The 13,549-nt window shown below is 39.9% G+C and overlaps 1 protein-coding gene across 2 annotated transcripts in view; it reads left to right on the plus strand.

Annotated features, from left to right (window-relative positions):
- Positions 1 to 378: 378 nt before the first annotated feature.
- Positions 379 to 13,549, plus strand: part of BUB1B (BUB1 mitotic checkpoint serine/threonine kinase B) — an 80,135-nt gene continuing 66,964 nt past the window's right edge. For both annotated transcript variants that reach the window (XM_079768052.1, XM_079768053.1), the window contains exons 1-4: positions 379 to 603; positions 3,410 to 3,556; positions 11,346 to 11,405; positions 11,813 to 11,957. In XM_079768052.1, the coding sequence (XP_079624178.1) occupies positions 572 to 603; positions 3,410 to 3,556; positions 11,346 to 11,405; positions 11,813 to 11,957 (384 nt within the window). In that variant the 5' untranslated portion in view covers positions 379 to 571. The remainder of the gene's footprint in view (positions 604 to 3,409; positions 3,557 to 11,345; positions 11,406 to 11,812; positions 11,958 to 13,549) is intronic.

Here is a 13,549-nt window from a genome sequence, read left to right on the forward strand (position 1 = left end):
ACACACGTGAGACTTGGGGCAGACATCAGGGGGTGATCATATAGCCTGGCCAGCCACCCCAGAAAAAAGTCAAGCCAAGTGCAAGCAGTCAAAAATTTCTCCCTACATTCAAAAAATCAAAGACATTTTGGCGCTCAAAGCGTCTTTGACTTGGCCCAGAAACTGGCCTTACACGCAGAAAGCATCTGCAGAGAATTTACGAGTATACCCCTTAAACCTGCGGTGCCTGGCAGCCACATCCTGGAAACTACAACTCCCATTATGCACCGCGACTTGCGTGGGTTAAACCTGGGCTAAACTACAAACCCCAGAATGCCTTGAGCAAAAGGCGCGAATAAGAGCGGAGGGGCGTAGCTACGTCGTCCGTGCGGGACCGTTAAATTTGAAAGTTGGCGGCTGGTCTAGGGGTGGCTGGTTTGTTACGGAGTTAGGTGCATGCCTTTCTTACGTTGCAGAGCACCCTCTGGTCGCTTTGATACATCCAAGGGCCGATTGCAGAAGGGAGCCCAGACGGTCTGCGGCCCCGAGGAAAGGCCCACAGCGGGACAAGGACCTGAGCCGGGGATGCGGGATGGCGGCGAAGAAGGAAGAGGGTGCTTTGAGGTAGGTGCGGAAGCTGAGAGCTGGTCCTGCGAGGCCCCATGGAACCTAACGGGAGCCCGAGGCCCCGCTCGAAACAGTCAAGGAGAAGGGCGGACGGTCGGTAGAAGAGCAGGCCGGGCCGCAGCCTCCTTCCTGGTGGAGTCTGACGCCGGGGGCGAAGGTGCAGACTCCGGGTAAGCCCTGGCCACCGCATGGCCGGCTCTGAGACCCCGCCCCGTGCCGCTTCAGCAGGAAGGAGGCTGGGAACCCCAGGGTTACAAAGAACTTGGAATTTGGGGTGTGGGTGTATGTCTGCGTTTGTATCTCAGCTCAGCCATTTACTAGCTGTTTGACCTCGGACACGTCTTAATATGGAAAATATTGATATTAATCTTACCTTGCCGGGTTCTGGGAGAATTCAAAGTATTCGTAAAGTAACTGACTCCAAATAAGGGCTCAACAACTGGTAGGTGCTCTAATGATGGCAGTAGCATAGTTAGAAATCTAAAGCCTTCTCTGCGTGCTTGCTACTTTTCCATCTGTGAAATATGTATTACCTCCTCTAGGTTGGAATTCTCTGCGTTTTCATTTTTGGGGTACACAATACCTAGATAAATGTTATGCCATGAGCTCTTTAGTTCATGCAACAAATACTTATCGACAACCTACTGAGTGCCAGGTGCAGCAAATAAAAGAGACAAAAACCCTTACCCTCCTGAAACTTAAGTTCTGGGGTGAGATGTGGGTAGGGATAACAGACAATAAACGAGATAAATAAAGCAAAAGTTAGATGGTGGTCACTACTTAAAAAATAAAAAAAAGGTGGGGCAGAGGAGGCTGGTGCAATTTTAGACAGTTTTGAACAGGGGGCCTCACTGAGAAGGTGTCATTTGGGTCAAGACTTGAAAAGAAGCTCTGGAGCTAGCCATGCATTTATTTGGGGGAAGTGCAAAGGCTGGAGGAGGCGCTACACCTGGCGAGTAGCTGAAGCCTAAGGAACCAGGAGAGTCCAAGGAAATGAAGGAAAAAAGGTGAGATTGCAGGCATTGTAAGGACTTGGCTTTTACTCTCATTGAAAGTCATTGGAGAGTTTTCAGCGGAAGAAACATGGTCTGACATGAACTTAAATTGGATCACTTTGGCTGCAGTGTTTAAAAGACTAAAGGTAGAAAAGAATGGAGGCAAGGAAATTAGTAAAGTTATTGAAATAATCCAGGCAAGAGAAGTGGCGGCTTGAGCCAAGCTGGAAACAGTAAAGATGGTGAGAATAGGTTGATGTCTAGATATATTTTGAAGGTACAGCCAACAGGACTTACGGAGTGACTGGGGAGGTGTGCGAAGAGTGTCAAGGTTGGTACCAAGACTTTTGAGCAACTGGAAAAATGAAATTGAGATGAGGGAAGACTGTGGGAGGAGGAGGAGGAAGCAAGGGAGTAGTCTCAACTCAGTTTAGGGCATTTAACTGAGATAATTTAATTGCTAGTTTAAGAGCAAGAGAAGAAATTCAGATGAACTCAAGTATTTATTTATTGCTTACTAGTGTCCGATCCTGTATTAGACTATGGGGGATACAAAAATAAATGGCATGGCTGTTACAGGATTCACACAATATTAAAATGATGTGAGTAGTTACAACCTAAATGAATTTATTTTCTTCTTCTTTTTTTTTTTTTTTGTTAATCCTCACCCAAGGATATTTTTCCATTGATTTTTAGAGAGTGGAAGGGAGGGGGAGATACAGAGAGAGAGAGAAGAAACAACAACAACAACAACAACATATTAATGTGAGAGAGACACATCGATTGGTTGCCTCCCGCTTGGTCCCGAAAGTGAGGTACTTGCCCTTGACTGGAATCGAACCCATGACTCTTTAGTCTGTGGGCCAATGCTCAATCCACTGAGCCAAACCGGCTAGGGCTTAACTTCTTTTCTTTCTTTGTTAAAAATATACTTTTTTATTGATTTCAGATAGGAAGGGAGAGGGGGAGAGATAGAAACATCAATGATAAGAGAGAATCATTGATTGGCTGCCTCCTGCACACCCCTACTGGGGATCCAGCCTGCAACCAGGGAATGTGCCCTTGACCAGAATCCAACCTGGGACCCTTCAGTCCGCAGTCTGACTTATTTTCTTGAAGAGAGTTTTGCTCTTTCATCTAGAGGTCACAGATAACTTTCATTCAATTTTGAAGATTAGTGCCTAATCTGTCTCTCTGTTTTAAACCCAGAAATAATGCCTGTTATTCAGTTGTAGGCTTTTATCTGACCATGACAGAGTTCTGAAGTTCAGAGTCCATACCCAATATGGTGATTGCCCCCTGCCCATAGGCTTGATAGAATGGGGGCAGGGGGGCAGATGTGATCAGTAAAATGTATTTTTGTCTGCTTCTGCTCTGGGCTAGCTATATATGTAAACTTTAGTTTTAAGTCATCAGCTAAAACGTGGGTATCATTCTCATGAACACTTTGCTAATTTTAAATTAAACTAGATGATGCATTCCGTGGTAGGCATAGAACTACTTTTTGTCCACTTTGCCAAATTTATAATAATTGTTTCCCTTCTTTCCTTCCTGCCTTAAATTTTATTCTTATAATACTATCCACAATACCCTACTACATTCTCTCTTCCATTAGGCAAATACTATAGTCATAAACTTGGAAATCAGGTCACAGACTCAGAAGCTTAGAAGTGTAATAACATTACTAATGTGCATGCCCACAATACTCAACCTAATCATGAATAATCATTTATCTGAGAATATTTACAATAATCTTGTGATATATTTCAATATTGATATGAAACTTATTTTTGTTTTCCTCTTCACAGTGAAGCCATGTCTCTGGAGGGAGATGAATGGGAGCTGAGTAAAGAAAATGTACAACCCTTGAGACAGGGGCGGAGCATATCAACACTTCAGGGTGTATTGGCACAACAAGAATCTGCCCGGAACACTACTCTACAGCAGCAGAAACGGTGTGTAGAACAGTTGGAGCTCAACCTGTCATTGTTCATACCCAGCTCTGGTAGATAATGTGTGTGGGTCCATGCACAATGGCATTAGGAGTACTCTTCAAAAATTGGTAGTATGAGAATCTGTTCTCACATGTTTTCTCATCATGACAGATATCTGAAGAGTTCAAGTATGATTAAAAACAAGAGTTTTAGGATTTCATTTCATTGTGAAGCAGCCAAACTCTTGTATCGGTAGAAATGCATCTTAATACAGGGGGCAATGAGAGGCAAAGTAAAGCAAGTATCATATTACTACATTTTCCAAAAGTATTCTGTCATTCTGAATCCCAAACAGAATTAACTCTTTTATTTGATAGTAATCAATTAGAGAAATTTCTTCCTTAAATTCTGAGTACTGAATGAGATTGAATCCGCTATCTTTTATGTGTATTCAATTATTAACTTTTTAGGAAAGTATTTTTGATAATGCGCCAAAATGAATAGTGATCTCCAAAAAAAATGTAAACCTCGGAGAAACTGAATTTATACTAGAAAGTGTCTCAATAATGATTTAACGAATTCTGGATAAACAAAAACTGGGGGGAAAAAACTACATTATTCAAACAGACCTATGGAACTTGCTTTTCTTTGACTAATACATGTTTTGATAAATACGCTTTTTTCAAAAAAGTAAAGTATTGGTTTCTATCCTGGGTCTTTGACAAAATTCTTCCATCATAAATAAATTATAATTTTGGGTTATGTAATGAATATTCTTGTTCATCTCATTAGATCTTTAAAAGCATTGGATTTTATGATTTTGCTTCAGAGCTGGTAGTATTCTGTTCTTCCTGGCTTCTGTGACATTTTACTAGTTTTTTTTTTTTTCACTTCTTCCAACTACACCTTTTTCTTGTTGACTTCCTACTGCATTTACCTAAGTTCTTCCATGTTCAGATTTTCCAGGATTATTTAACTACTGTATATATCTTTTACTTGCTTTCCAAATACCTTTTTATCTACCTGTAATATATAATTAGATAAATGTTTCACCAATTATTAAATACTGAATCTCTTTTCTCATAAATAACCTTTCTTTTTCTACTCCATTTTGGTTAGTGATACCAAAAGTCACCTGAATGTTCTTATTTACTGCTCTCTTACCCTAATTTTATTTAGTTGGTTCCTAAGGACTAGCAATTTTTTAAAAGTATAATTTAATTCAGTGAAATGCTCAGATTTTTATGTATACTATTTAATCAGTTTTGACATGCATTTTAAGACAGAACATTTTCATTACCTCTCTCATGCCCCTTCCCAATCAAAGCAACCAGTGATTAGATTTCTGTCAACACAGGTTACTTTCGCTTATTCTAGAATTTTATATAAGTGGAATCATACAGTTCTTTTACTCAGCATGGTTTTTTTCATGTTGCATGTATAAATAGATTGCTCCTTTTTATTACTGAGTAGTATTCCATTTGTTTATTCATCAATTGGTGGACATTTAGATTCTTTCTGATTTTGTTTGTTTTATGAGTAAAGCTACTATGGACATTCTTATACAAGGCTTTTTGTGGGCATAGATTTTCACTTCTCTTGGAAAGGAATTGCAGGTCATAGAATATGTTTAACTTTTTAAGAAACTGCCAGTTTTCCAAAGAGGTTGTGATATTTTAAACTTCTACCACCAATGTACGAAAGCCTATTTGCTCCAAATCCACTCCAGTATTTGTCAATCTTTTTTGTTTTAGCCATTCTGGTGGATGTGTAATAGTATCTCATTATGGTTTTACTTCCCATTTTACTATCATGGTGACTAATGGTAGTGAGCACTTTTTTGTTATTGTTAATCCTAACCTGAGGATATTTTTCCATTGATTTTTAGAGAGAGTGGAAGGGAGGGTTAGAGACAGAGAGAAACATCGATGTGAAAGAGACACACATCAATTGGTTGCCTCCCACACATGCCCAAGATTGAGCCTGGAACCAAGGTATGTGCCCTGGAATAGAAACCTGGACCCCTCAGTCAGAGGGCCAACACTCGATTCTCTAAGCCAAACTGGCTAGGGCTTATTGGCCTTTTCTATAACTTCTTGTGTGGTGTATTAGTTAGACGTTTTGCTCAGTTTTAAAATTAGATTGCAGGAGTTCTTTATATAAACTGTATAAAAGTCCTTTAGCAAATATGTGTTGCAAATATTTTCTCCCAGTCCATGGCTGTCTCTTTTCTTGGTGGTATTTTTTGATAAGCAAGAAGTTTTTAATTTTCATGAAAAGTAATTCATTAGTGTTTTTCTTTTATGATAAGTGTTTTTTGTGTCATCTCTAGGAGATTGTTGCTACTCCAAAGTTGCAGTGATATTCTATGTTTTCTTCTAGTAGCTTTATTGTTTTAGCTTTTATGTTTAGGTCTATGATTCATCTTAAATTTATCCTTGTGTATAGTGTAAGGTTGGGGTAAAAGTTCTCCCTCCCTTCCCCCTCTTGCCTGCCCCAATATGGATATCTGCCTCCATTTGTTGAAGAGAGTTTTTTTATTTTTTATTTTCCCTATTGAATTGCTTAGGGACCCTTGTCAAAAATCATTTGCTTGTATATGTGTGTATTATTTCTGGACTCTATTCTGTTCCATTGTTCTAATTGTCTATTCTTTGACCAATTATACATTGTCTTGATTAGCTCTATATGTGGCAAGTTTTAAAGTCAGGTAGAGTGTGTCCTTCAAGTCTTATTGTTCTTTTTCAAAATAATTTTAGCTATTTTTGATCCTTTTGTCTTTCCAAATTTTAAATATCATCTTTTTAATTTCTATAAAAAACAGACCTGGGAGTTTGATTGGATTGCACTGAATCTATAGATAAACTAGAGGCCCGGTGCACAAATTCATGCACAGGTGGGGTCCGGCCGGCCTGCCCTGATTGGGGGTGGGCCTGGCCAGGGGGAGGGGCCGAGGGCGGTGGGCTGGCTGGCCCCGACCCTGGTTGAACTCCCAGTCAAACTTCTGGTCGAGGGGACAATTTGCATATTAGCCTTTTATTATATAGGATTTGGAGGATGGCTGATTTTTACTAGTAGTGTCTTTTTATTTTTTCACCATTTCTGCAGATAATCCCCTCATCTCGTACTTAAATTGCCATTTTAGCTTTATAATTGTGGCTGCTTTCCTAATGGTCTTAGTCTTAAAATGTTACTTGGTTAATCTTTTTGAAATCTTGTCATATTCAACATACTCTCCAATTAAAGAACCAACAAGTGGCTCATGCCCTTCTCACCTCTCCAGATAGCTCCATTTGTTCCCAATATTGATGTTATGTTATAGCTCAATTTCCTCTGGTTAAACTTTCCCACCTTCACAACTTAATTTAATATTGATTTCTCTCCTGGAAAACTCCCTTTTTCTTTCAAACGTTATGATTTCTTCACCTTTTTTTTTTTTTTTTTTAAATCCTTATTGTTCAGATTATTATAATTGTTCCTTTTTTTTTCCCCCATAGCTCCCCTCCACCCGGTTCCCACCCCACCTTCTGCCCTTACCTCCCACCCCCGTCCTCATCCACAGGTGTATGATTATTGTCCAGTCTCCTCCTGCACCCCCCACACTCCTTTCCCCCTGAGAATAGTCAGTCCACTCCCTTTCTATGCCCCTGATTCTATTATATTCACCAGTTTATTCTGTTCATCAGATTTTTTATTCACTTGATTTTTAGGTTCACTTGTTGATAGATATGTATTTGTTCATAATTTTAAAAAATATATATTTTATTGATTTTTTTACAGAGAGGAATGGAGAGGGATAGAGAGTTAGAAACATTGATGAGAGAGAAACATCGATCAGCTGCCTCCTGCACACCTTCTACTGGGGATGTGCCTGCAACCAAGGTACATGCCCCTGACTGGAATCAAACCTGGGACCTTTCAGTCCACAGGCCGAAGCTCTATCCACTGAGCCAAACCGGTTAGGGCATGTTGTTCATAATTTTTATCTTTACCTTTATCTTCTTCTTCCTCTTCTTAAAGAATACCTTTCAGCATTTCATATAATACTGATTTGGCGGTGATGAACTCCTTTAGCTTTTTCTTATCTGTGAAGCTCTTTATCTGCCCTTCAATTCTGAATGATAGCTTTGCTGGGTAGAGTAATCTTGGTTGTAGGTTCTTGCTATTCATCACCTTGAATATTTCTTGCCACTTCCATCTGGCCTGCATAGTTTCTGTTGAGAAATCAGCTGACAATCGTATGGGTGCTCCCTTGTAGGTAACTAACTTTTTCTCTTGCTGCTTTTAATATTCTCTCTTTGTCTTTTGCTCTTGGCATTTTAATTATGATGTGTCTTGGTGTGGTCCTCTTTGGATTCCTTTTGTTTGGGGTTCTGTGCGCTTCCTGGACTTGTAAGTCTATTTCTTTCACCAGATGGGGGAAGTTTTCTGTCATTATTTCTTCAAATAGGTTTTCAGTATCTTGCTCTCTCTCTTCTTCTGGCACCCCCATTATTCGGATGTTGGTACGCTTGAAGTTGTCCCAGAGGCTCCTTAGACTATCTTCATATTTTTGGGTTCTTTTTTCTTTTTCAGTTGGGTGTTTTTTGCTTCTTTGTATTTCAAATCTTTGACTTGATTCTTGCAATCCTCTAGTCTGCTGTTGGATCTCTATATTATTTTTAATTTCAGTCAGTGTATGCTTAATTTTAGTTGGTCCTTTTTCATATCCTCAATGGTCTCGCTAAATTTATCAGTCTTTTCTAGAAAATTCTTGAAAAACCTTATAACCTTGGTTTTGAACACTATATCCAGTTGTTTGCTTTCCTCCATTTCTTTCATTTGTGACCTGTTTCTTTGTCTCCGCATTTCAGCTGCTTCCCTGAGTTGATAGAGTGGCTTTGTGTGCTAGGTGTCCTATAGGGCCCAGTGGCTCGGCCTCCCCAGTTACCTGAGGTGGACACTCTTGGTACACCCCTTTGTGGGCTGTGTGCACAGTTTTGTTGTAGTTAAGCCTTGATTGTTGTTGGTATCACTGGGAGGAATTGACCTCCAGGCCAATTGTCTGTGAGGATCAGCTGTGTCTATGCTGGGAGAACTTCTGTGCTGGAGACACCCTTATGAGACAAGACATGCAAAAGCCTCTGTGCTCAGCTTGAATGGGGTGGAGTCTCAGGGCGGAGCAAACAGCGATGGCTTCCCGTCATCCCTGCCCTAAGAGGCCCCTGGGTCTCAGTGTCCTGCGATAATCGCTACAAGCACCTCTGAGAGAAAGCCACCCTCGAGTTTTGCCCGCCGCCAGACAGTCCAGTTTCTCCCTGAATGAGTCTGGGTCCCCAGAGTCTCGCCCGGAACTGGAGTTCAGAGTGGTCAGGAGCTTTTATCTCCCTCCCGATTGAGAAAGCCAGCCGCATACTCAGTTGCCAGCTCTCTCCGCGCATGCGTGCCTCGTACCTCTGGACTTTACTTCTGTAGCTCCTCTGAGTCACAGTGTGCTTTTTTCTTTCCTTCTAGTTGCAGAATTTCCACTCAGCCAGCCTTCCTGTGGTTCTGGATGATATCCATTTTGTCTTTTAGTTGTAGTTTTGAAATTGTTGTGCGAGGCAGCAGTTTAGGTGTTTACCTATGCCGCCATCTTGGTTTTTCGGCATCTTCTTCACCTTCTGAACCTGCTGCTTTGACTTCTTAAAGCCTTAATGATCCATTGTTGGCAATTGTAATATACTGTAATGTTTTGTATTTTTTGTTAATTTTTCATTTTAAACTTTGTCTTATTAGAGTATAAATTTCTTTGTATCAGGGACTATTTTATTATTATTTATATCAAACATAACCTCTTATACAGTTTTTGTTGATTTATCTAAATTGTGGTTTATTACCCAATATTTTCCCCTCTACTCTAACTGGTCAGTCTTAACTCTTAGTCCTTGGCCTTTCCCAGGTCTTTACAAAGTCATATTTTATACTTTCTTTAAGGCACTTCCCAAATTACATGATATTACTCTTCTTTGACTAATGTTGCCCATGGAATTTTTCTTTAACTCTAAGATTCTTTGTGTATGTGTGTGTATGTGTGTGTGTGTTTGTGTGTGTGTGTGTGTCTGTATCTGTATCTATTTAGTTTGTTTCATACTATTATCCTATATGATAAAAGCCTAATATGCTAAGGGTCCAGTTGTCTGGTCATCCGTTTACCAATCAAAGTGTAATATGTTAATGATATGCCAAGGCCGCTCAACCGCTCGCTATGACATGCCTGACCACCAGGGGGCAGGCACTCCAACTGGTAGGTTAGCTTGCTGCTGGGGTCTGGCCTTATCAGGACTGAGTGAGTCGGGCTGGACACGCCCTGGAGCCCTCCCGCATCCCTCCTTGGCCCCCGTGCACCGGTGGGATTCCTAGGCCTGGCCTGTACCCTCTCGCAATCCGGGCTGAGGGACTCCCCCCCCGCCATTCCAGTGCACAAATTTCGTGCACCAGGCCTCTAGTATACATATAAAATAATAGCTTTCATTTATTAAGTTATGTCTAAACATTTTACATTTAAGACTAATCAACCTAATAAGATAGGTACTAGTACTATTATTATTCCACTAGGGGCCCGGTGCACATTATTCGTGCACTGGGGAGGGGTCCCTCAGCCCATCCTGCCCCCTCTCACAGACTGGGAGCCCTCAGGGGATTTCCTACTGACGGCTTAGGCCCGCTCCCTGTTGGAGTCTGGCCTCCCTTTGCGGGAGGTGATCAGGCTGATCAGGGGAAGGCGCCAGCCCCATCACCCTGCTGCTGTAGCCACTGCCAGTCACCGCAGCCGCCAAGATATTTTCATCAACACGGACTCCAGTCCCATCACCATGAAAAAATGACAACTTTCTTTAGGCATTTTCAGGATGTGTCTTTCATAGGATATGACATTTCTTTCTTTTTTTTTTTTTTATCCTCACCTGAGGATATGTTTCCATTGATTTTTTTCCCCTTCCCTCCGATTGCAGGCTCAGCCCCTCCGATCGCAGGCTCAGCCCCTCAGATCACAGGCTCGGCCCCTGCCCCTCCGATCGCAGGCTCAGACAGAGGCTTTAGGCTTGAGCAGGGGGCCCCGCCCCTCTGATCACTGGCTCGGCCCCTCCCCCTCTGATCACTGGCTCGGCCCCTCCCCCTCTGATCGCCGGCTCTGCCCCTGCCCCTCAGATCGCAGGCTCAGCCCTTGCCCAAGCCTAAAGCCCCCGAGGCTTTAGCCTTGGGCAGGGCCCCCCACCCCCCGCCCCTCCGATCGCTGGCTTGGGCAGGGGGCCCCCGCCCCTCCGATGGCCGGCTCTGAGTGACCTGGGTGCCTAGGATGTTCCCAGGACCCAGGAACGTATGCAAATTAGCCGCCATATTTGTTGGGTTAATTTGCATACTCACTCTGATTGCCTGTGGGCATAGCGGAAGCACGGTCAATTTACATGTTTGTCTATTATTAGGTAAGATTTTACAGATGAGGAAACTGAAAACAGAATTTAAATAGCTTATCCAATGTCACTCAGTTAGTGTTACTGGAACTGCATTTGAACCTAGGGAGTCTTGTTCCAGGACTTTAAATTGCTGTGTAATACTGCTTTCCTATATGTTTCTTGGAATTTGTTTCTCTAATTTCTACATGTTTTGTTATGTTACCAGGCAGAATCCTAATTATCTCTATTATTATTCTTTCTGTTTAACAAACCCTCAAACTCCAGTGTAGTTATCTAGATTCACATTAGACATTTAATGACTAAAAATGGAGGTGATACATATTTATTTGGCAACTTTAACTATTGCTAATGTTAACATTGTTTTGTTTAAATTTTAGGGAATTTGAATCTGAAATTCGATTTTACACTGGAAATGACCCTCTGGATGTTTGGGATAGGTGAGTATTTTTTATTCAAACTTAACAGATGAATCCTTATGGCCATGCTTCTCAAATTGGGGTTTATAGAACAGTGTGCCAGAATATAAAATGTTGTCTTGTGGACAGAGAGACAGAATAATCATAGTGTCTCTTCCTGAGTTATTCAAGACTAAAGAAATTTCAATTTTGTAGCTGTGAACTACACCCTTTTATCCCCATCCCCATTATTTCCAATTGGCACTTATTAGAGATACTTGGAAAAGTCTGAGGGATACAAGCTTAGGACATGTCATTGAGGACCTCTAAATAAGCATACTTTCAATATATTAGGTATTTCTGCTTTAAAAAATCCAGAATGGGTCTTGAAGCAAAAACAAAAGTTTATTGTACTTTTAAAATGTTCTTTTCCTTTTCTTCCTGTTCAGGTATATTAACTGGACGGAGCAGAACTATCCCCAGGGTGGGAAGGAGAGTAATATGGCAACATTATTGGAAAGAGCTGTAGAAGCACTACAAGGAGAAAAAAGATATTATAATGATCCTCGGTTTCTCAGTCTCTGGCTTAAATTGGTAAGTTTCAAATACCACCTGAATTTAAAATATTAAACCAAAAGATTTTCTCTAGAAATACTCGGTACACCAAAAAATGGCAAAACCTGAGCCTTTTAGTAGATACTAAACATTTAATAAATATTCAATATTTGGTAAATTGGTTTTACTTTAAAGATAGATTTTAATATAATGTTTTATATCTCTTTACGAGTGATCACAAGGCTGGTATACCTTTCCATGGGAGTGTGTTGTTTGTTTGTTTGTTTTAAATATAATTGGGTCATGCAGTTGTATTGGAGGAGAATGTGTAGGATCTAATACATGATATCAGTAAAATTGGAAAAAGCTTTTGTAGATGATTCTGGTATCCCTTTCTCTGCTTTTTGAGAGTCATCATCATAAAAAATGTTGTTTAATTTTTCATTTGTCTTTGGGCTTCTTTTACCTAGTTTATTGCTCTGTCCAAAAATGTCTGCCTGACTATATTGTACTGTCTTACTTGACATGTAGTTCTTTTATTTCTAGAACACTCTTAAGGGTTTTTTATGAAAATATCTTCATAACTAATAATGACCAGGGTTTCTTAGACATTAATTTCATTGCTTTTATCCTAAAAGAGATAAGAAAAAAGTAAATGATAAATATTTAGAATACAGTGTTAGATAATGGATAGATACTTATAAAAAAAATAAATTTTAAAAATAAAATAAAATAAAATAAATTTTGTGGGGGGTTAAGAGATCAACCAAAGGACTTGTATGCATGCATATAAACATAACCAGTGGACGCAAGATACTGGGGGAAGGTCAATGGGGAAAAAAAGGAGACATATGTACTACTCTTTGTAATACTTTAAGCAATAAAATAAAATTAAAAAAATAAAAAATAAAAAATTATAAAAAATAGGTAATTAGATACTAGATTAGATAATTCTAAGTAATGGAATATTTACAGTGACTATTATAATATGACAAAATATTGATATTTGAAATTGATAAAATTTTTGGCTAAAATATCTCTTGAGGGAGGCTCAACTTTTTTTCTTTTCTTCAAATTTTATGTTTCAATTACACTTTACATTCAATATTATTTTGTATTGGTTTCAGGTGTTCAGCATACTGGTTAGACAATCTTATACTTTATAAAGTATTCCCCCTGATATTTTCAGTACACACCTGGCACCATATGTCATTATTATAATATTATTGACTACATTCCCTATGCTGCGCTTTACATCCCCATGAATATTTTGTAATTACAAATTTATACTTCTAATCTCTTCACCTTCTTCACCCAGTACCCAACCCCACCATCTCCCCACCCCCCTCACTAGCAACCATTAGTTTGTTCTTATCTATGAGTCTTTTTATATTTTGTTTGTTCATTTATTTTGTTCTTTAACATGTTAAGCGCCATGTCAGTCACCGGTGACTGAAACAGAAAGAAAGACAAAACAGGCTTGGCGCTTAACGTGTTAAATTCCACATATAAGTGAAATCATATGGTATTTGTCTTCCTCTGACTTGACTTATTTCACTTAGCATAGTATCCTTTAGGTCCTTTTGTGCTGTCGAAAATGGTAAGATTTCATTCTTTTTTATGGCTGAGTA

This window comes from Cnephaeus nilssonii (assembly GCF_951640355.1).
Source record: "Cnephaeus nilssonii genome assembly, chromosome: 4".
NCBI classification, from domain to species: domain Eukaryota; kingdom Metazoa; phylum Chordata; class Mammalia; order Chiroptera; family Vespertilionidae; genus Cnephaeus; species Cnephaeus nilssonii.